This window comes from Nestor notabilis, unplaced genomic scaffold (genome assembly GCF_000696875.1).
Source record: "Nestor notabilis isolate BGI_N333 unplaced genomic scaffold, ASM69687v1 scaffold23391, whole genome shotgun sequence".
NCBI classification, from domain to species: Eukaryota; Metazoa; Chordata; class Aves; order Psittaciformes; family Psittacidae; genus Nestor; species Nestor notabilis.
In genome coordinates, this window is record NW_009913696.1 from 1 (window position 1) to 18,521 (window position 18,521).

The 18,521-nt window shown below is 40.8% G+C and overlaps 1 protein-coding gene across 3 annotated transcripts in view; it reads left to right on the forward strand.

Moving 5' to 3' along the window:
- The first annotated feature begins 789 nt into the window (after positions 1-789).
- The window catches only part of LOC104412568 (casein kinase I isoform alpha), a 33,401-nt gene continuing 15,669 nt past the window's right edge, over positions 790-18,521 (forward strand). The window contains exons 1-4 of one of the 3 annotated variants that reach the window (XM_010023322.1): positions 791-891; positions 12,837-12,963; positions 14,641-14,739; positions 17,153-17,236. In XM_010023322.1, coding sequence (XP_010021624.1) covers positions 12,874-12,963; positions 14,641-14,739; positions 17,153-17,236 — 273 coding nt within the window. In that variant the 5' untranslated portion in view covers positions 791-891; positions 12,837-12,873. Of the gene's footprint in view, positions 892-12,836; positions 12,964-14,640; positions 14,740-17,152; positions 17,237-18,521 lie in introns of all 3 variants that reach the window. The other 2 variants (XM_010023321.1, XM_010023323.1) reach the window with 2 other exon arrangements.

Sequence of the window (18,521 nt, forward strand, 5' to 3'; positions counted from 1 at the left end):
CCCCTCCTTGGGCCCGTCGGCGCGGTCCCTTCCGCACCTCGGGGAGAACCGGAGACCAGCGATAACCTTCCCGAGGCGTTCCTGAAGCCTGGTTTTGCCCCCGTTGCTCCCGGTATCGCTGCCTACGGGTGGCCCCATCTCTCCAGGGTGGGGGAGCGAAGGTGCGTGCCCCGGGGCTGGGGGACTTCCCCCCTCGAGGGCCTTCATCCCGGGGGGGCAGAGCCGTGCCGTCGTGGTGTCCCCCACTCTGCTCGCTTGTAGGTTGTAGGGAGAGGAGGCCACCATTGTGGGCAAACATACTTTGTCTTTTATGGGTGGCCAAAGTCGTTCCTCTCCCACCAGTCATCTCTCCCCCCTCTCTCTCAGTTGGGGAACACTTCATCTCGTTTTCATCAACAGTAACAGAAACAAAGAAGATCCCCTGTTTCTTCAGCTCTTTCTTTTTCTTTCTGATTTTTTTCCTTTCCTCCCCCTCACGGCTGTGAGCTGTAAAGAAGAAACACCCACATATGTTCTTCCTCACTTACATGGATCTGAAGACTTTACATTTCCAGTTCAATTTCATGACCTGGGATGGATGTTTATGTACAGATCATCACCATATGGATTTTATTTGAAGAAGCAACAAAATAACAGGACATTAAGCACCGAGAGCTTAAAAAAAAAAAAGTGCACCTCAAAGCCTTTGCAGCAGGGCTGTGTGGGGGATGTTGAAGTGCTGTGCCCCTCAGTGGCAAAGCTGTGCTTGGTGGACACTCTGACTCCTTGTTCCCTCTCACTGTAGGAAGTTGCTGTAAAGTTGGAGTCTCAGAAGGCTAGACATCCCCAGCTGCTGTATGAAAGCAAACTATACAAGATTCTGCAGGGAGGAGTTGGCATCCCACATATACGGTAGGAATCCTTCGTATGTGCCAATACAGTGACTTTTCTTGGAACATTAGTGTGAGGCAGGACACCACCATTAAAAGGAGATTTACCTGGGAGGGATTGGGCTGTTGTGTGTGTGGAATACTCCGTTCTGAGCTGTGCAACTAGTTGGGTATCCTCCCCACCGGTCTGCTGCCTCTTCGTGCGTGCACAGTGTGCTTTGAAAGTGAGATGTGAGCAGCCTTTGAGCTGTGATGGGAGCAGTGTCGGCCTGCCTCGGTGCGATGCTGGGGCTGGAGTTTGGGGCCGGCTCTGGAAATGGCTGCTTTCTTTTGTTGCTTTTTTTTTTTTTTTTTTTTTTTTTCAGCCAACATGTCTTCCTCCTCCGCTCAGAAAATGGCGGATGGACGTGATTAACCCTCCCCCTTCTCGTGTTGGGACAAGGGACGTGCTCAGGCATGTATCTTTTCCTTTCATAGTTATGTGCTGTGAGGCTTGAGAACCTCAACCCGGAATGAAATGGCAGCCCCCTTTCTGTTACCCGCAACAGATGCGTCACTCGGGTTTCCGTGCAGTTACAGTGCCAAGATGAATCCCTCCCCATTGCTTCTTATGCAGATCCTTGTTTCAGACTCTGAAACTTTCAGTGGTGCTTACTAATTTCCTGATCTGGAAGAAAATCGCTGGTGCAGCAGACTCTGAGGAGTTCTTTTTCTTGAGATTATTGAGGTGTTAATACTGGGCTAGTTCCCATCTACCAAATCTATTCATCAGAGTGGTTTATGTGAAACTTCAGTATTCTTCAGAAAGACTTTGTACAATAAGTTGTTCTTTCTTTTTAAACTTTGCTAATGATAGTTTTAAAGTTAGGATTTCTTATGCATACGCTTACAGCATAAAGGACTTCTGTTCTTTCAGCTGCAGCAACAATTCCACTTTAGATACTTCATCAAACTGTTGATTCCACTTAATCTGTTAACCCTTCCCTGACTTTGTTGTATTGCACCTATGTCAGTAATGGTCTGTAGGGTCTATTGCAGGGTTGTAACAATGACTTACTCTAGATCGTGTGTTAATTTTAACAAAGCCTAAACCAAGTCTGCATTTGTAAGGTTAATAGCCTCCCCTTATCCTCTTCCCTGCCCACCCCAGCCACAACTGGCTGTAGTCCTGATTGTGAGCTGGAGCTCTATGGTGGAGGAGACAGTGTTGTCTTGGCCATCTGGCCTCATTCACTCCAGCCTTTTGCAGGAGCAGAACAAACATACCTGAATTAATCAGAATACTTGCAGCTTACATGGAGGTGATTATGTGAAAACAGATTTAGTCTTTATTTTTAGACTACAGGTTCCTTTTTTCCTTCGAATGTGGATGCCTTTCACAACTGAAAGACTAGAAAGTGCATTTTGGAAGGCTATCCGAGTATAGTTACATGCTACAACAAGGAAAACTGGGAAAACAGCCAAAGCCAGCAGATATCAGGTGTTTCATTGCAGAACTGGAAAAGCAGGCATTTTTCAACTACTTTTTTTTCTTTTTTTGGTGCTGTAATGAGGCCTGAGTTGCAATTTTCTCAACTTTCCCATGTAACAGAAGTGAACTTCTTGGATTTGGTGAAGACACCCTGAGAGAGTCTTACTTAAAGCTGGAATACTGGAAGCAATCTTGCATGCTTCCTTCTAGCTTCAATTGCAGCAGTCATTTTTAAGGTGCTTTTTCACTCTCTATTTGATGTTCAGGATGTGTGATCTATTTGATAATGTCAGCGAGTCTTAAAGTTTTTCAAGTTCTCACTGTATAAAGCCCAAATACCTTTCTAAAAAGGTATCCTTCAGAAAATTTTTGGGAATACCTTTTTTGTCTTCAGAAGCAGCGTTTATTGATGTCTCTTTATGAGGCACTGCTTGACAGGTTCTTTGACTGGGCTTTTGTTACTAGTTGTCTGTCCTCTTGGTATATGACATCTGGTGATGCTTGAAGAAATCACAACCAGTATTTTTATATTATTTAGGAGGAAGCTGAGCAGGGTGCCCAGCACTGGTTTTCCTACAAAAGTTCATGTGCTCAGTAGAAGCAGAATTCATGGTACTCTCAGTCTAAGGGGGAGGAGTTGACTGACCCGATGAGGTGTATCACTGTGGTGCTTAACAGTGATACGTCTTTGAATAGGTGGTTAGGAAGGGTAAGACTAAGATGAAATTACTGTGTGTGTTGTTTCGGACAGTTCAAGCTTTTCTGACGTGCGTTTTTGGCAACAGCTGAGGTGGGAGAATGTGACTTTGTGCTTAGGTCACTTTGCATGTGTAATTGCTAATACTCCTTCCACCATTGTTTTATAATGGTATGCTGTCAGGTTGCAATAAGCTGCTGTTGGCTCAGTGGACGTAGAAGGATGAATCAAGCTGAAGGAAAATCACTTGATACGTTTTAAGAAACTTCTGTAAGGTGACACCTTTAAACAACAGCAGCTTAGAGCATTTGATAGGAAATTAAGGAATATGTCTAAGCTTTTCCCATTGCCATGTTGTCTAAACTGGGCTCAGCAGCATTTTTGTGCACGCTACACATCTGGGAAATAGAGGCACATAATCTTGCATTCGTCATTTAAGAATGTAGGACTTGTTCTCTCTTTTTCATATCATTCAGTAACGCAAGATCAGCTTACTAGAAGTTACATTTTGTCTTTGCCTCACAAAAGTGCTCTACTGTGGTTCTTTGACACTCACCAAGCTGAAATCATAGGTGAGGCATGGATTGTTCATTCATTCTGGGCACCTGTTCTTAAAACTGAATTCTGCCCCTTAGGTACGATTGCAAACTTAGTGATGGTACAATAGCATATCTGGAGTGTCACTTTAATTCCGAACCAAGCAATCTGGTTTGATAGCCTTTCAGGTTGATATGATGGCCTTTCTGGCTGATTGTGAGAAAGGCAATGAGTAAAATCTCTGTTTTGGAGTTCAAAGATTTTAATATTGCTTCTGTGGGATCAGCTGTGAGCTTTCATTTGTCATGGAGGGCCCAGAAGGGGTGGTGGTACTCACCCGAACAGAACACAGTTTGCACATAAAATAGCAAAAATTGAGACGGAAATGTCCTTAATTCTCTGCATATTCTAAACCCTTTTAGACTTGCAAGTCTTTGACTTTGCTGCTTACTGTTCCCTGCAAGAGCAGCAAAGTTTCTGAACTTGTCTCTGGAGTTTCAGAAAACCTCATAGAAACACTCTTGAGATATTTTTTTGTAAGATGTGATTTGTTGTTGTTGTACAAATTTTGGTGAATTATTACCTTCATTTTTTCGCAAAAGGCTCTTGAACCAAGCTTAACGTTCTAACAATGTGATCTGCCTTTAGGACACAGTGTGGAGTCCGCAGCATTCTGCTGGCTTTATTCTCATTGTTCTCAGCCACCAGCTGAGAGCTTTTTTCCCCTCTCTTTTTTTTCAGTGACAAAGCGGTTTTAGCTGTAACCTTGTTAACTGGGAACTGATCCTGTTAGTGTGCACTGTCTACCTTTATCCCCAGATTATTGGTTCTGGCTTGGAGGACTGCAGCAGAATGGGTTTGGTGATTTGTGTGTGGTGGGTAGTTCATAGTGTGACTGTTAAAACACCCTTGACAAAAGCAGTTGGTCAAGTTACCTGTGACAGCACTTCTGATTTCTGCCATTTATGGTGTTAAGCAACTGTTGCTCATGTCCTTCTACCTTTATGTACTTTTTCAGACATACTTCTGAAAGAAAAGTGGGCTTCAGGCTTTTTTCCTGGCAATATTATGGGATAACTTCTTGTTATTGTCTGTTCCAAATGGAAAACAGCTATGCTGGAACCAGCTGTGGTTATTGCTGTTGTATTAGATTTATTGCACTTAATAGCAGGAAGACCTAGTGAATATGAAACAGATATTGCATATATCCTTGGGTGGGCAAGGCTGAAGAGATGCTGTAGATCATGTGAGGCTGGTCGAAGTGATAGTTTATAAGTTTAGTCATTTGGAATTCTAAAAACCAAACTCTACTGGCAATTCTTATATCTTTGCCACATTTCTTTGCAAACTGAACAAGTAAATCCCTCCATTTCTGAGCTTTTCAATGCACTAAGTTCTTGCAAATATTTTTATGTTGAGAAATTCACTATTGCCACCCATATGTCACTGCACAGTCTTCTGAATAGTGAAGGGAATTGTAAAGTTTCTGTCAAGAAAAAAAAAAACTTACAAAAGTATCTAGTTTCTGTTGTTCTGGTTGCTGACTGCCATGTTGGGTAATGTATTAATAAGAGACTCTGCCTGCCTTCATCTTGCTGAGTTATGCATGGAATGGAAAAATGTGGTCAAGTTTGATAGCTTTAGGGTTGTTCTCACAGCAAATTTTTCCTTGAGCACTTCAAATTTTGATCTCTTTAAGCAGTGCTTAAAAATCCATAAATACATCTCTTGGACACCTTCATTCTGAACTGTTTTCCCAGTAGCTTTCTGCAATATTAAAACCCAGCCCAAAACCACCACTGGAAAAATACCCACCAAACCCACAAACACTCCCCCACTGCTTCCTCCCAACAAGCAAAAACACCTCACCAAACACCCCAAAACAATCGTAACGCTACTGGTCATGTAGTCTGAAAAGTTTTCTCTTTTCCTTTCATAGGCAAGACCGATACTTTCATGTAGGTCTGCAAGTAATGAGGAGGAAGGTTCTAGTAATAGAGCCTCATAGTAATTAACCTTCTGTTATTATTTAAGGCTGCATACTGAAGGGCAGAACCACTCTAGTAGGTGAGAGGAAGCCTCTTGTTCTGGTAGCTCAGAGTGAAATGGAAAGCGAGTATTTTAATGCCTACAGTTTTTCTACTGAGAGAATGAATGTCTTTAAACAAAACCTGTTTCATGTTTTATAACAATCTGAACTAATGTCTTAATTGGTCTTTGTGGACTCCTTTGAAGCATCCAAGAGAGACCAGAGTTTGAAAACAAATGAAGCTGTCCTTTTTGATTCTTCCCTTTTTTCTCCTTGCCTTAGCTCAGCCTTTGCAGAAACAGCTGCAGAAGTTCAGTGTAACTCCTGTTTGGAACAGGTATTACTGAAACTCTCCAGCTCAGCAATGTTTCCTGTACCTACTGTGGATTAATGGGCTTTACCTTCTCAATTGAACCTTCTGACTTTTATGGAAGAAACTTGGCTTAGCTTCTCCTCGCTTCCTCCCAGGTGTTAATGCACCTCATAAACCAGCTAGCAAAACAGCAAGTCAGCTGCATGGAAGTATATATGCAACATAATAACACTCGGCAGATGAAATGACCTTATTGCTTAGGAGATGAGTTGCTCTGGTGTACTTCACACATTCATGTTTCTCTCATAACTGTACAAAAAGTGATACAGAATTTTATTTATAGAGTCTATCTAACTTCATAGCGTAGGGTGTTCATTGCGTTTCTTTATTTAGTGCTTGGGTGGCCTAATTCATGCTCACCATGGCAACTAACGTTAGATGACATCTGCTAAATATTCCACTTCAGTATTTCAGTCATGCCATGTTATGTTAAGTTCATTTATATTACTTCTAGCTGGCTAACAGTTTAGAAGTGCTTTTCCAGCTTCAGAGGAGATAAAACTAGAAATATAAAATGTCTCAATTTAGACATGAATCTTGTGATGATAGATTACTTTTCTTGTGTGTGTTGCCTCAGTATCTGTTAAGACTCAAATTAGTATATTTTAACAGGCAGAATATACTTGCCAGTATGTTTGAAACATGATTATGCCAGGAGATGTCTGTGCTGAGAAGTCGAGAACATGGGACCAGAAGGGACCCTTTTGGTCCAAATCCATCACCCGTTTTGGACAACATGCTGTTCTTTCTGAGCATCAGTCAGGTGCAGTGGTAAAACTTTCTAGCCTGACATGGCAGTGCTCATGACTGTTAGAGAACGTGCTTCTGTTCCTAAAGATAAATGGTTGTATCCATAGGCAGTCAGCTCCTATTTACTTCTTCCCTGATCTTTCTTTTTACTAATAACTTCTCCCTATTACCCTCCTCCTGTAGCTACAAAGAATAGTTGTGTAACTCCATAGCTGCATTGCCAAGCTGTTTGAATACATTATTACAGTATTTCCCATCTTTCTTGAAGGCTCTTTTCTGTCCCTGTTGGATTTCCTTTCCTGAATGTTGGTGACGGGGTTTGCACGTCAGTGCCTTAAGCTTTGATACCGATTGCTTCACTGTCTGTGTAGAACACTTGTACTTTTACTGGTTAGGATTGCTTATTATTTTTCAGTGATGTCTGATATTAAAACTATATGATTATAGGGACGTCTGGTTTCTCTTTAGTCACATCATCTGACTAATGCCTAGTTCAGACACTTTTGTATAAATGACTTAATGCTTGCAAAAATGGAATACAGTTCTAGAGTGTTCATCAGTTCAGTGTCATTTGGATTTCTGTAGGATGTCTGAAGCCTTTGTGTTCATGAGGCCTTCCAGACTTGCATATTCACCCCCATGTGCCTGCTGACTTGTCAAACTTACTAATAAGGTGATCTCAGGTGATTCTGGTAGTAAGCTTTCCTCAGCTTGCTTGTTCTCCACATGCTTTTTGTTTTAACAGCTTTTTTTTTTTCATCCACTCTGCTTCTGACAGTCTCAATTTTTTTGTCATGTGAACTATTCTGCTTGGTGTTTTGTAAGGCCAAGTGCTGGAAAACTAATTGCATAGGATTACACAGAGTAATCACAGGGTCACATACTGTGAATTAGGGAAGTGGCAAAAGTTTGTAATGTCAAAGAAGTCCAAATCAACCTCATTTTAATGACTGTAAGGGTTGCAGTAAGTCTAAAGGTTTGAGTTGAACTATTCAAGTCTCGCCATAGAAACATTGCGCTTCCTCACAGTGAGGAACAGGGAGATGTGTTTTGTCTCACAAAAGCATGACCTTCTGCAGTTGTGTCTGTATTTCCAGATTGCCACAGCCTCCACTGGAATAGTCAGTGATGGATTTGACAGAAGCCTTTAGTGGAGGATAGGTTACCTGGCCAAGCAGGCGTTGATTGAGGAGAGCTTTTATTAAACTGGATCAAAATAGCCTTGGTAGAGCTGCCCTGGTAGTAGGAACACTTTTTTGTGACACTGAGCTGGTTTTCTGGTTTGTATATAATAAGCTGTAGACAAAAAGCTGTGCCATTATGTTAATGGTGGCAATGCCTTTACTTGATGGCTTCCAGAATGCATGGGATTTGGGGTTTCTTTACTGAGTACAGCTGTTGATGACTGGTAATCCACTTTATCTTGATCTGAATTTGAGATTTTTTTTTTATGTGAATCTTCTGAATCCTTTTATCACATGAGCAGCTCACACTGCTTTGATAATTGTGACGTTTTTGTTACCTTGCTGTAGCAATTACAAGTGCCAATGTAATGGATGAAACTGCTGCTGATCTACTAAAGCTGCGTAAGTGGTACAGGAGTCTGAACCTGGGCCTGTAATTTCATGGCCTGCGTCTGAATGAAACGTTGTCTTAGTTAAAAACAAAACCAACAAGTTATTAACAAACACTTTCTCAAACATTTCTTTTGTCCTTGACATTATTTACAAAATATGCAGTTGCTGAAATGAACATTGTAGAGTTTTGGAAAGCTGCGGCTCTAAAAAGGGGTTTTAAGTTTGGGTAGACCTGACTACAGTCTTTGCCATCAAGTGCTAGAAGTGCATCAGTGCTTCAGTTGCTTGTGTCAAGGTTAGTCAAGGGACTTGAAAGCCCACCCCACACGAGTTCAAGTAAACATTCACTTGCCATGTGATCTGGTGTTGTACCCACTGTACTGTATGTGAGTTGGAAACTGAACCCTTTCAAAGGACACTGTCAAGTGACTCAGTTGTTGAGCACAGAGCTACCAGTATTGATATTGAAGATGCTACAGAACTTCAGCTCCGTGTGTGGCTGCTAAACCGCATGGTTTGGAAACTTGTTGACATGGTGAGACTTGGCCTTTTGAAGGAGACAAGTCGCCGAAGTCAAATTAAGGTCACTGTTCAATCTTTAACCAAGTTTTGAGAGAAAGGTTCATAAAAGATATTTACTGTATTCCCACTGATCTGTAGCTTTAAACATGATGAGGCAAGGGAGAGTGACGAAGCATTTTCATGCGTGCGTCAGCCCGGGCACGCCTTACAGCTTGAATATGGACTAGTGTTGTATCAGATGTTACCAGTTCAAGGATAACTCTTAGCCTTTCATAATCTTGTCCTGTTAATGTTTCGTCTGCTCTTCAGTAAGATCATTTACTGCTGCTGTTCAGGAAAGCTAGTAATAATCTCTACGATGTGTGGGGTTTTTTGGGTGTAAGTAGGTATAAATGGACCTGTACTACAGAATCAAAACTCTCTCTTTAGAAAATAGGTCCTAATAGGACATAGAGAGAGCACTATGGGAATGATTTAGGGAAATAAGAAGTTTTCCTAGTAATCCAGTAATTTAACTTTTCTTTTTGCAGTAATACACTGTATGTAACGATATGCAGTCATTACCAACCCAAAGTGAACTGTCAAGTAGTTTAATCTTTTGCTTCTATTTTCCGCTCCCCTCCAAAACGTTCCCTGCTTATAATGTATTGCTGCTGTTGCTTCCTCAGCATTAGAGAGTACTTAAGTGTGCTTACATTAAAAAAAGGTCCATGGAGCTCAGACAGACATGTGGGACACTTGTGTTCTGAGATGCTGGAGTCATAGTTGCCCAGGACCTTGTAGGCATCATTCCTTCATGTTAGTAGTTCACTCCAAGTGTCATTGCTGACCCAGTGTTAGAACTGGGTTTCTCTTTGAGACACTAGTTTGGCATGCAAGTTTTAACACTACTGGGCACTATGGCAACAAAGAAGCCCCCCACCCCCCCCCCCCCCCCCCAAAAAAAAAAAAAAAGAGACCCTAAACACACAAAGCACCAAAACAAAGTGCTCTGAATTTGTGCTCATCCAAAACCTTTGCTTATGCCATCTTACATTGATTATGCAAATGTGGGAGTAAGGAGGACTTGCCAAGCTCAGATGTATCATAATATCCAAGGTTTGCTAAGAAGAGCCAAGACGTTTTTATACTTGGAGCTGCCAGTAGTAGCAGCTACTGGACTTTGAATGGACATGATGTAGCCTTACTTCTTAATCCCATTTTCCCTGGAAATGTTCCAGGGGAAATGAAAACTTACTTGCAGTGTTGGCAAAGTAAATAAAGCACAGGTTACTCCAATACCCCAGCAGAAGTGTCAGTTGCCAGTAGTGAGGAATCCTGTGAGGAATTACAGGCAGGTAAACATGAAAATGCAGCATTGAGGTCCAGTCGTCTTTCTTTGTCTTGCAGAGCTGATCCTGCATTCCAGCAGTGAAAAATGGTCAGGAGATTAACATTTTCTTGTGCATACGCAGAAGTAGGCCAAATGGAGGTTGTGCAATCAACCTGAATTGCTGCACTTACAAAGCAGAGAGATCCCTATAGAGGGATGTAGCTCCTAGGGAAGGCTTCCTTTTCATCAGCTTCACTTTTTCTGTGATGCTGTAACTAAATTTTCTTAGCTCAGTTGAAGACTGATCTTTGGTCCTTTTCCCTTGTTCTGCAGCCTCCTGGGCACTGAACCATTACTGTGCTGAACAATTATGCTCAGTATCTGAATTGGACTTCCATTTCTTGAAGAAAATATTTTATCTAGCTCTTGATTTACTCCTTAAAAAGTTTCAGTTCTCCTCATTGTTCTTTAGACTTTTTCACAATAAACTTAAATTCCGTGTGACAGAATATCCAGGCGGGCACGTGGTTCAGTTTTTATTACTATAGATAATGAGTTTTCAACTGTGACCTATGGACTTGTTCATAGAGGCTTGTCAAAACTACTCAGCCATTTGCATAGGCAACTGATAGTAACTAAGAAGTAGATTTACAGGCATGGTCAGTAATTCTTGAACCGAATCTGGTTTGGAGTTGACTAAACTTCTCAACAGCATCTCACTTTGTCTCTGCATTGCATTTTATTTGAAGACTCTTCTTGGTTGCTTTTGCAGTTGAAACTGGCTTCTTGGCAGTCCTTAGAAGGGCCCAGTGAAGCAGGTCTTAAAATGTGTATGTTTCATGGTTCAGTGTCAGGTTGCAATGTGAACATTAACCTCTCCATAAGTTACAGGCTTTATCAAGTAGTACCATCGGCATGCTTTCCTATTTGAGTCACTTGCAAGGGGGGGTTTTGTACATAATAGTACGTTCAGTGAATTTTTAGATGGCAAAACCTGATAAGTAGTACCTACAGTATTGGTATGGTCATTAACATGTTGGAGAAAAACTGTTTTGTTGACATTTCACTTGAATGACTGCTTTCAAAATACATTTTTCTGCTTCCCCTCTTGATGTAGGGAATGAATAAAGGTCTTACCCTGACCAGTAAAACAGTATATATGAGCTATGAATCATACTCAACTTCTATTACATTTACAACAATGCATTACAAAGTGCAAGGTTTCTACTAGAATCCTGACAGTGGGAAGGTACAGGCCAGTAGTTCCTGAAGTAGATCCAAATATAGTCTTTTCTCTTCAGTTTTGTAAACACTTGACTCTACCACCCTAGCTAAGCTTGAAATCCTGTGAGTACTGAGGAATTTGTTGGCTTTTCTCAGTGGTAACTTTTCCAGAGAACTGTGCATTAGTCTCCTTGGAGTCATTGCCTAAAGTGGAAATAAAATGTCTATACACATCTTTAAGCCCCAGCTATCAATGTATTTGAGCTGAGACTTGGTATATTATCTGCACACTATTATTATGGTGTATAATCTTGGTGTATCTTGTCTGTACCCCTGTTGTTGGCACTTCAAGATTCCTCCAGAAGAGTTGGTCAGTGCCTTATCCAGTGACTGCTAGTACTGAGTCCGTGTCGTAAGGGCTGGGTGCCTGGGAAAGGCAAAATGCACCCTCTTGATTGAGATGTTTAATCTTTACAACAAAGTACTAGAATTCAGCACAGCTTCATAAACAGTTTTTCACACACACCTCTCACTTAGCTGTAGGTATCCGGAATGTGCAGAAGGACTGTAGAGAAGAATATTCAGGTTATGTCTTTCAGTGCCCATTTAAAGTATGGAAATTCACAGCTGAAATAAGCAGAAGTGAAGGGTGTGACTCCAGGTCTTCTCAGGAGCAGTTTAGGTGGTGAAATACTATCTGCAGTTGCAGATAACATAAAACAGTGATATGATGGAAATGCTAGACATGGACTGAAAAGAAGAACGTGCATGGGAGGCTGCCTACTTGTCCTCACAGCATTGGTATCATGGAAGTTTTTGCCCTGAATTGATGTATCAGACGCTAAGGGTGGATATCACAGCCTGGCTGCAGTTGATCTTTTGCTACATTTGTATTTTTGCTTTTGTGACACTCGAGTGTTTTTCCAGTTGGGATGTTGAAAACCCAGTAAAGAGTCTTTAATCGGGCAGTAGAACTTGATTGCCATTTGTTAAATTTGGATAAATGAACAAAGAGTTAACTGCATGAGCTGCTTTAGTCTGTTGCAGAGAAGTCATACCTGAAAACAAAGCCTAAAGGATATAAAGATATTTCTGTGAAGTTAAAGAATGCAGGAAACTGGTGGGAGCGTAAGGGGTCCTGCAGATGAGTTTCAGCTCAGGCTTCGTACACTGTACTGTCACATAATGGCTTCTGCTTTGATTGCATTTTGATTTTGGTGTTTGGTATTTCAGTTGTTGCTGAAGTGTAGTGTTCCCCTTGAGGTAAAAGTGAAACATGCTCACACTTGTCAACTTGTGTGTCCTATTTTGTCCTCGCACTTTGTTTCTAGGAAAAACACAACTCTGCAAGCCTTAATTTTTAGTTAGCTTTCGAGATCGAACATTAGTCAGCAATGTGCCCTTGCAACCAAGAGGGCTCATGGTATCCAGGGCTGCATTAGGGTTCCTACTAATTCTGGTTTTCTTTGTTGCAGGTGGTATGGTCAAGAAAAGGACTACAATGTTCTAGTTATGGATCTTCTTGGTCCCAGCCTTGAAGACCTATTCAACTTCTGTTCTCGCAGGTTTACGATGAAAACAGTACTTATGTTAGCAGACCAGGTATGTACAGAGCTTACTGTGAGGAACTTAAATACCCTGCAGTATTTTCTGCAACATGGTGATTCTTAAGAAGATTAAATAACATGTTACAGTGTTGTATATAGCCAAGTGAACACTTGACCCACATAGGAGTGAAGTAATGGTGACTGGCTGTGGCATACAAAATGAACACGGGCCTGTAGTGGGAGGACAGCACAGATATAACAAGTGCAACTTTATTAAAATATTGAGACTAACATGGGTGGATTAGCTCCCAGTATCAGCCATGGGGATAGTGGTAGAAGGTCTGAAGCAAGTCTCCAGTCATGGTTGATCTGGTTCGGTAGAATCCTCTTGGCCAGCTGCTGTGATGGGCAACATAGAAGTGTCTTACTGAATGTCACTATGCACTCACAACCTTCTGTAACTTCTGATACCAGACCCTGAGCTAATAAATACCGGTTTGGTTGTTGTGGTGCTTAAAGACAGTTCTTAAAGCTGTTGGTTGAGATACCACTCTACCTCAAACTTAATCAGGGCCTCTAAAATTGAGGTCTCTGAGGTCTCTTAAGTCTTTTTCTAGTGATTGATACTTTTTCAACTAGGTCATGAGAGTACATGAGAGAGAGCATTTGAAATGGACAGCCATTGAATTTTCAATGGTGGCTTAAATTTCATATAATATTATGTAACTGATGTTAGTACCATGTTGTCACTAAGCCAGATGCTCGTAGAATCCCAGGCTCTTGGCCAAAGAAAAGCTCACGGCATTCATATAAAGACAAGGTCAGCTGTCCCTGTTCTCAGCTGCTTTGAGTGGTACTGTCTTTAGAGAGCCATTTGCCTGCTCTAACACCCTGGAGTCTGGATGTTAGAACATCTCCAGGGAGCCTCTAGTTTTCATGCAGTATTCCTTTGAATGATAAAACACTAATCAGGTGTCATCTGGGAAGCATAGATGGGATATATAGTATCTCTGCACAGAACTGACTTTTAGGGCACAGTCCCATAGAACAGCTGTCAAGGGTATGGTGTTGGAAGAGTTCAACTCACTGTAGACTGTGTGAGGGGTGTTGTGGTGGCTGGAAAGCTGCACCAGGTTAATGCTTGTGCTGTGATCTCATGCGCAGGAAACTGTGTGACTGCTTATGATGACACAGATGTGCCAGAGTTTCTTTGCGTCTTCATTGCTGACACTTAACTCCTGGATCAGCTTAGATATGACACTCTGGGCCACAATCAAGTTCTCACTTGCTCTGTGAAAACTGTTACCTGGAAAAGTGATGCTTGATGATGAATGAATGAATAACCAGATGAATGAGTAACTGGGGCAGGGGGAGGGAATGAGCTTTAAAATTGTCTTATAGTAGGTATAGAAGACCTTTGTTTGAAGTAAGAGAAATTACTCTTTAATGGATCACTATAGCTAGAACATGAACTTGAATGTCTGAGAAGTAGTTTCAGATGTTTAATCTGCTATTTCCTGACCAATATTATGGAATTTTAACATAGAAACCCCCCAAAATTTATTTGAACAGCATAAAAACAAGACTTGGTTTTCATTAAGCAAATACATCAGTTGCAGAGGAAGGTAACACTAAAACTTCATGCTTTCATTGCAGGTTTAAGTGAATTTTATTGCTCTCATTGAAACCATACCCATTCTCTTGTTGCTGTTTGTTTTTTTTTTTTTTACAGATGATCAGTAGAATTGAATATGTGCACACGAAGAATTTTATACACAGAGACATTAAACCAGATAACTTCCTAATGGGTATTGGGCGTCACTGTAATAAGGTTAGTCTAATGCTCTTTGTTTTAAAGATCCAAAGGGAATGGCATGTTACTCGATTCAAGCTGCACAACCTTTTTAAAACTCACTGCTAAAGTTGATGTTTTAGATGCTAAACCATGGTTCTTGACATGAGAACTTGGATTTCTCAGTGTCTGCTTCCAAATGCAGTGGCATACACATGTATCTCTGACCCACCCTGTGCACTTGATTGCAAGCCTAGAAATAATCTTGCAACAAGATGATAAACTAACCCTTGAATATTTAACTACTTTTCTCTCAGTGATGGAGTTTCATTATCAAGATGACTGTTGTAAATAGCATTTTTCTCCTCAATGATAAAGTCAAAACTTATGTTTGGCTTTGGGGCTGACTTCCTGGGATGGAAAGAATTCATACCAGTGTGGGAGCTCCTGACCTGCCAGTCATCAGGGCATTAAATCTTGCAGTGACTTACTGGTAAAGAGAACTCTTCAGCCATCAGATATGATTAATAGCCAACATGTAGATAAGTTGCCTTTATAATCAAGGCAACTTGAAATTACGCAAATAGGTTGGTGGAAAACTGTTAAGTTGTGTAGTACCTGAATATGTTATACAACCAAAACTGCTCTCAATTTACGGGGGGGGGAGGAGGGGGAAAAAGTGGGGTTGGGGGGTGGTGGCCCAAGGTTGCATTTGTTTGGATGGATAAACATAGTCAGAAGTGCATGTTTCCTGTTGAATACCTTATATAGAAGAAAACTTTAATTTTATTTTTAGTTCTCTTGAGTGAAATATGCTTAATCCTGCAATTTGTATGTCGAGCTCGGGCAGACAGGCAGCATTGGCAATGCATTAAGCATGCTACTTAATAGAAATTAACTTCAGGACAAATGTATGTGATCAAGCCGTTTATTGGAAGCAAGATTCCCACTTACCTTCTCTATATGCCATCCGAGAATGTCTCATCTCTTTAGGCACTACTAGTATTTAAAATGTTTACCTTTGTTTGCCTGTATGAATGCCAACTTCAGGGCCATGAACGTTAGAAGGGGAAAACTTGATTAACATGAGATAACAGCTCTTGCCTGAAGAGGTGCAGTGCACTGAATGTTTAGATCCAACCATTGTTGGAAAAGCTTGTAAGTCCAGTTGAAAGGCATTTTTTATGTAATCCTGTTGCTGTTAAACTTTGCTTGTTCCCAAGTTTCATACTTTCACTCTGTAGAGCTCTATTTTTCTCTGCTGTGTTGAGCAGTTACACTCCTGAATTTTCTGGCATGACTTAAAGAGTATAACTTGAAAACTTTGATTTTTATTTTTTTTGTTCTAGTTTTAGTTTCTGATTTCCAATTGTTCTTTTGGGCCATTTTTCCAGACTTCTGCACAGTCATGCTAGGTTGGCATTGCTGCACTCTGGTTCATCTTGATGTGGATTAATGGCCTAGAAATTGCTGCTGTGCTTACTTTAGTGGAGGAACACATTAGATTTGCATCAGCTGAAATGAAAAGCAAAATTGCCTGTAAACCATTGTATCTTTTTCCCATTAGTAGCCTAGTTGGGGCGCCACACAAACAGTCTGTGGGCACAGGCTTACCTTACTGTTGCAGGGTTTTAGAGATCAGGGACATTGCTCTTGATAGCTTGACATGAGCAGACTGAGGAATTGCTTGCTTCAGTTTGGAACCAAGTGCTTTATATAGGGAACACTTGCTACCATACAGTATTTACCTTGTTTCTTTGTTGTAATTAAGTGTAGATTGGGATTTTTTTTAGAGCTGACTGTACACAGTTTTAAGCAAACCAGCCACCAGGACTAGAGCAGCATGGTAATCTTGTTCCAGTAGCTTCCTGCCAGTTATAGTTATTTTTTTTAAAATAGATTTTTTTTTTTCCAAATTTGAATTGGGTGATTGGGAGAAATTTTGCTCCCACCTTTGAAAGATGAATCTTTAGCTCTGTTAGAAATCAGCCCTGCATGCTTATGAAAGTAAACTTTAAGGTGACTAAATGCCTTCTACCTCTTCCTTACTGAAGATTTACATTTTTCTAAAAGTCTCTTGGGGGAAGGGCAGTTTGTGGAACTAAAGGCTGCTTTTGTAAGCAAAACTTCAATTTCATTTTTTAATAGAGCCAAATGTCACCATTGCTATCCCTGGTCAAGGCAGTGCCATGTTGGAGCGGCTCACAGTTCAAATTGACCTTGTCACGTCTTCCAAATTTTCTCCTTGGAAAAAAAAATAAAAAAAAAATTTAAATGAATTAAATGTGAATATAGCTGTTTTTTTTGCAAAGTACAGTGCTTGGTGGAAGAAGGATGGCATTTGGCTACCCTGTTCTTTCTCAAACGCCTCGGTGTTGCCTGTCTGCGCCGGCCATTGTTGCAATGTAAGCAATACTGTTTGATGCACTGCCACCCTCTATTGTTTGTTCAGTGTTTAGAATCTCCAGTGGGGAAGAGGAAAAGAAGCATGACTGTTAGTACTTCTCAGGACCCATCTTTCTCAGGATTAAACCAGGTCTGAACTGTCTCCTATTCCAACCTCAACCCCAAATTCATGTGCTTTATTTTTGGTTTGTTTTTTTCTTTTTTTTTTTTTTTTTTTTTTTTTTTTTTTTTTTTTTTTTTTTTTTTTTTTTTTTTTTTTTTTTGCCCTGGAGAATGTAGACCTTGCAAAAGCACCTCTTATGTTGGCATTATTCAGACATACTTGGCAAACATGTAACATTACTAAGATGTTTCCCTGTGGCGCTTGTTTAAATTGTGGAATTATTTCTAAACTGGATATTAAAAAGGGCTAAATGTATGTGCTTGATTTCACATGCAGAAACAGGTTGTATTTTTGTCCTTTAAAACTCAAAGGCAATCTATTGAATGTGAAGGGTAGATGTGCTGCTCTAGTGAAATAGTAGGGCTTCTATGTAGGGCTGTCTGCTTGCCTTCCTGTAGGGTTCCTGCAATGCCTTTGAATGCACGTGGAGAGGTTCTTTTACTGCTTCAGCCAGACTCCTTCCCTTGCAGTTTTTGTTCAAAATCTTTCCAAATGTGTAATGAGGACTCCTATTTGCATCCATTGTGCTTAGAAAATGAAATTACTCCGATAGGCTGTGTCTTGGGGAAGCATGAGTTTATCTTGTAGTGTTAAATGTACTACTCCTGACTCTTAAAGAGAGATAAATCAGAGAGGAATGGAGCCATATGCCAGTTCGTAGCAGGACAGCTGGAAATTGCTGAGTATGAATCATAGCTCAGGAGTTTGGCCATAGAATCAGTCCGTAGCTTTCCACAGTGATAGCCTTCATGTATTCAGTCCTGGGCAGCTCACTGCTGTATGCAGGCTGACAGGCTTCTGTTGTCTGCCTTTGAAACTTTCTTATCAGTCGAGGCAGAGACTTTGATCTACTTCTCTAGTTGCTCTTGGCAGAAATCTTGCCCTATTTCTCCAGTTTCCGGCTGATCGTGCAACAAACAGAATTAAGGTGGTATGAGGTTATCTGTGGGAATACGCCTGTGTTCCTGCTGGCTGGCATCAGTACATTTTGTGCTCATCCAAATCAAGCTGGATCTTCCAACTTATTTCTTTGCAAGATGGACTTGCTGCTTTGCCTTCCGCTCGTTGTGAATGGGAAGTACAGAATGGCCCCAAGCAAGGGAACAGAGTAAACTTCCCCAGTAAAATCAGTGCTGTAAATAATATCCAGTTAGTCGACTCATGTAAAACAGGTCTGCATTGCTGAATTGATTTTTTTTATTTTTTATTTTTTTTTTTTTTTTTTTTTTAGGGGTTCCAGCAAAACACTTTT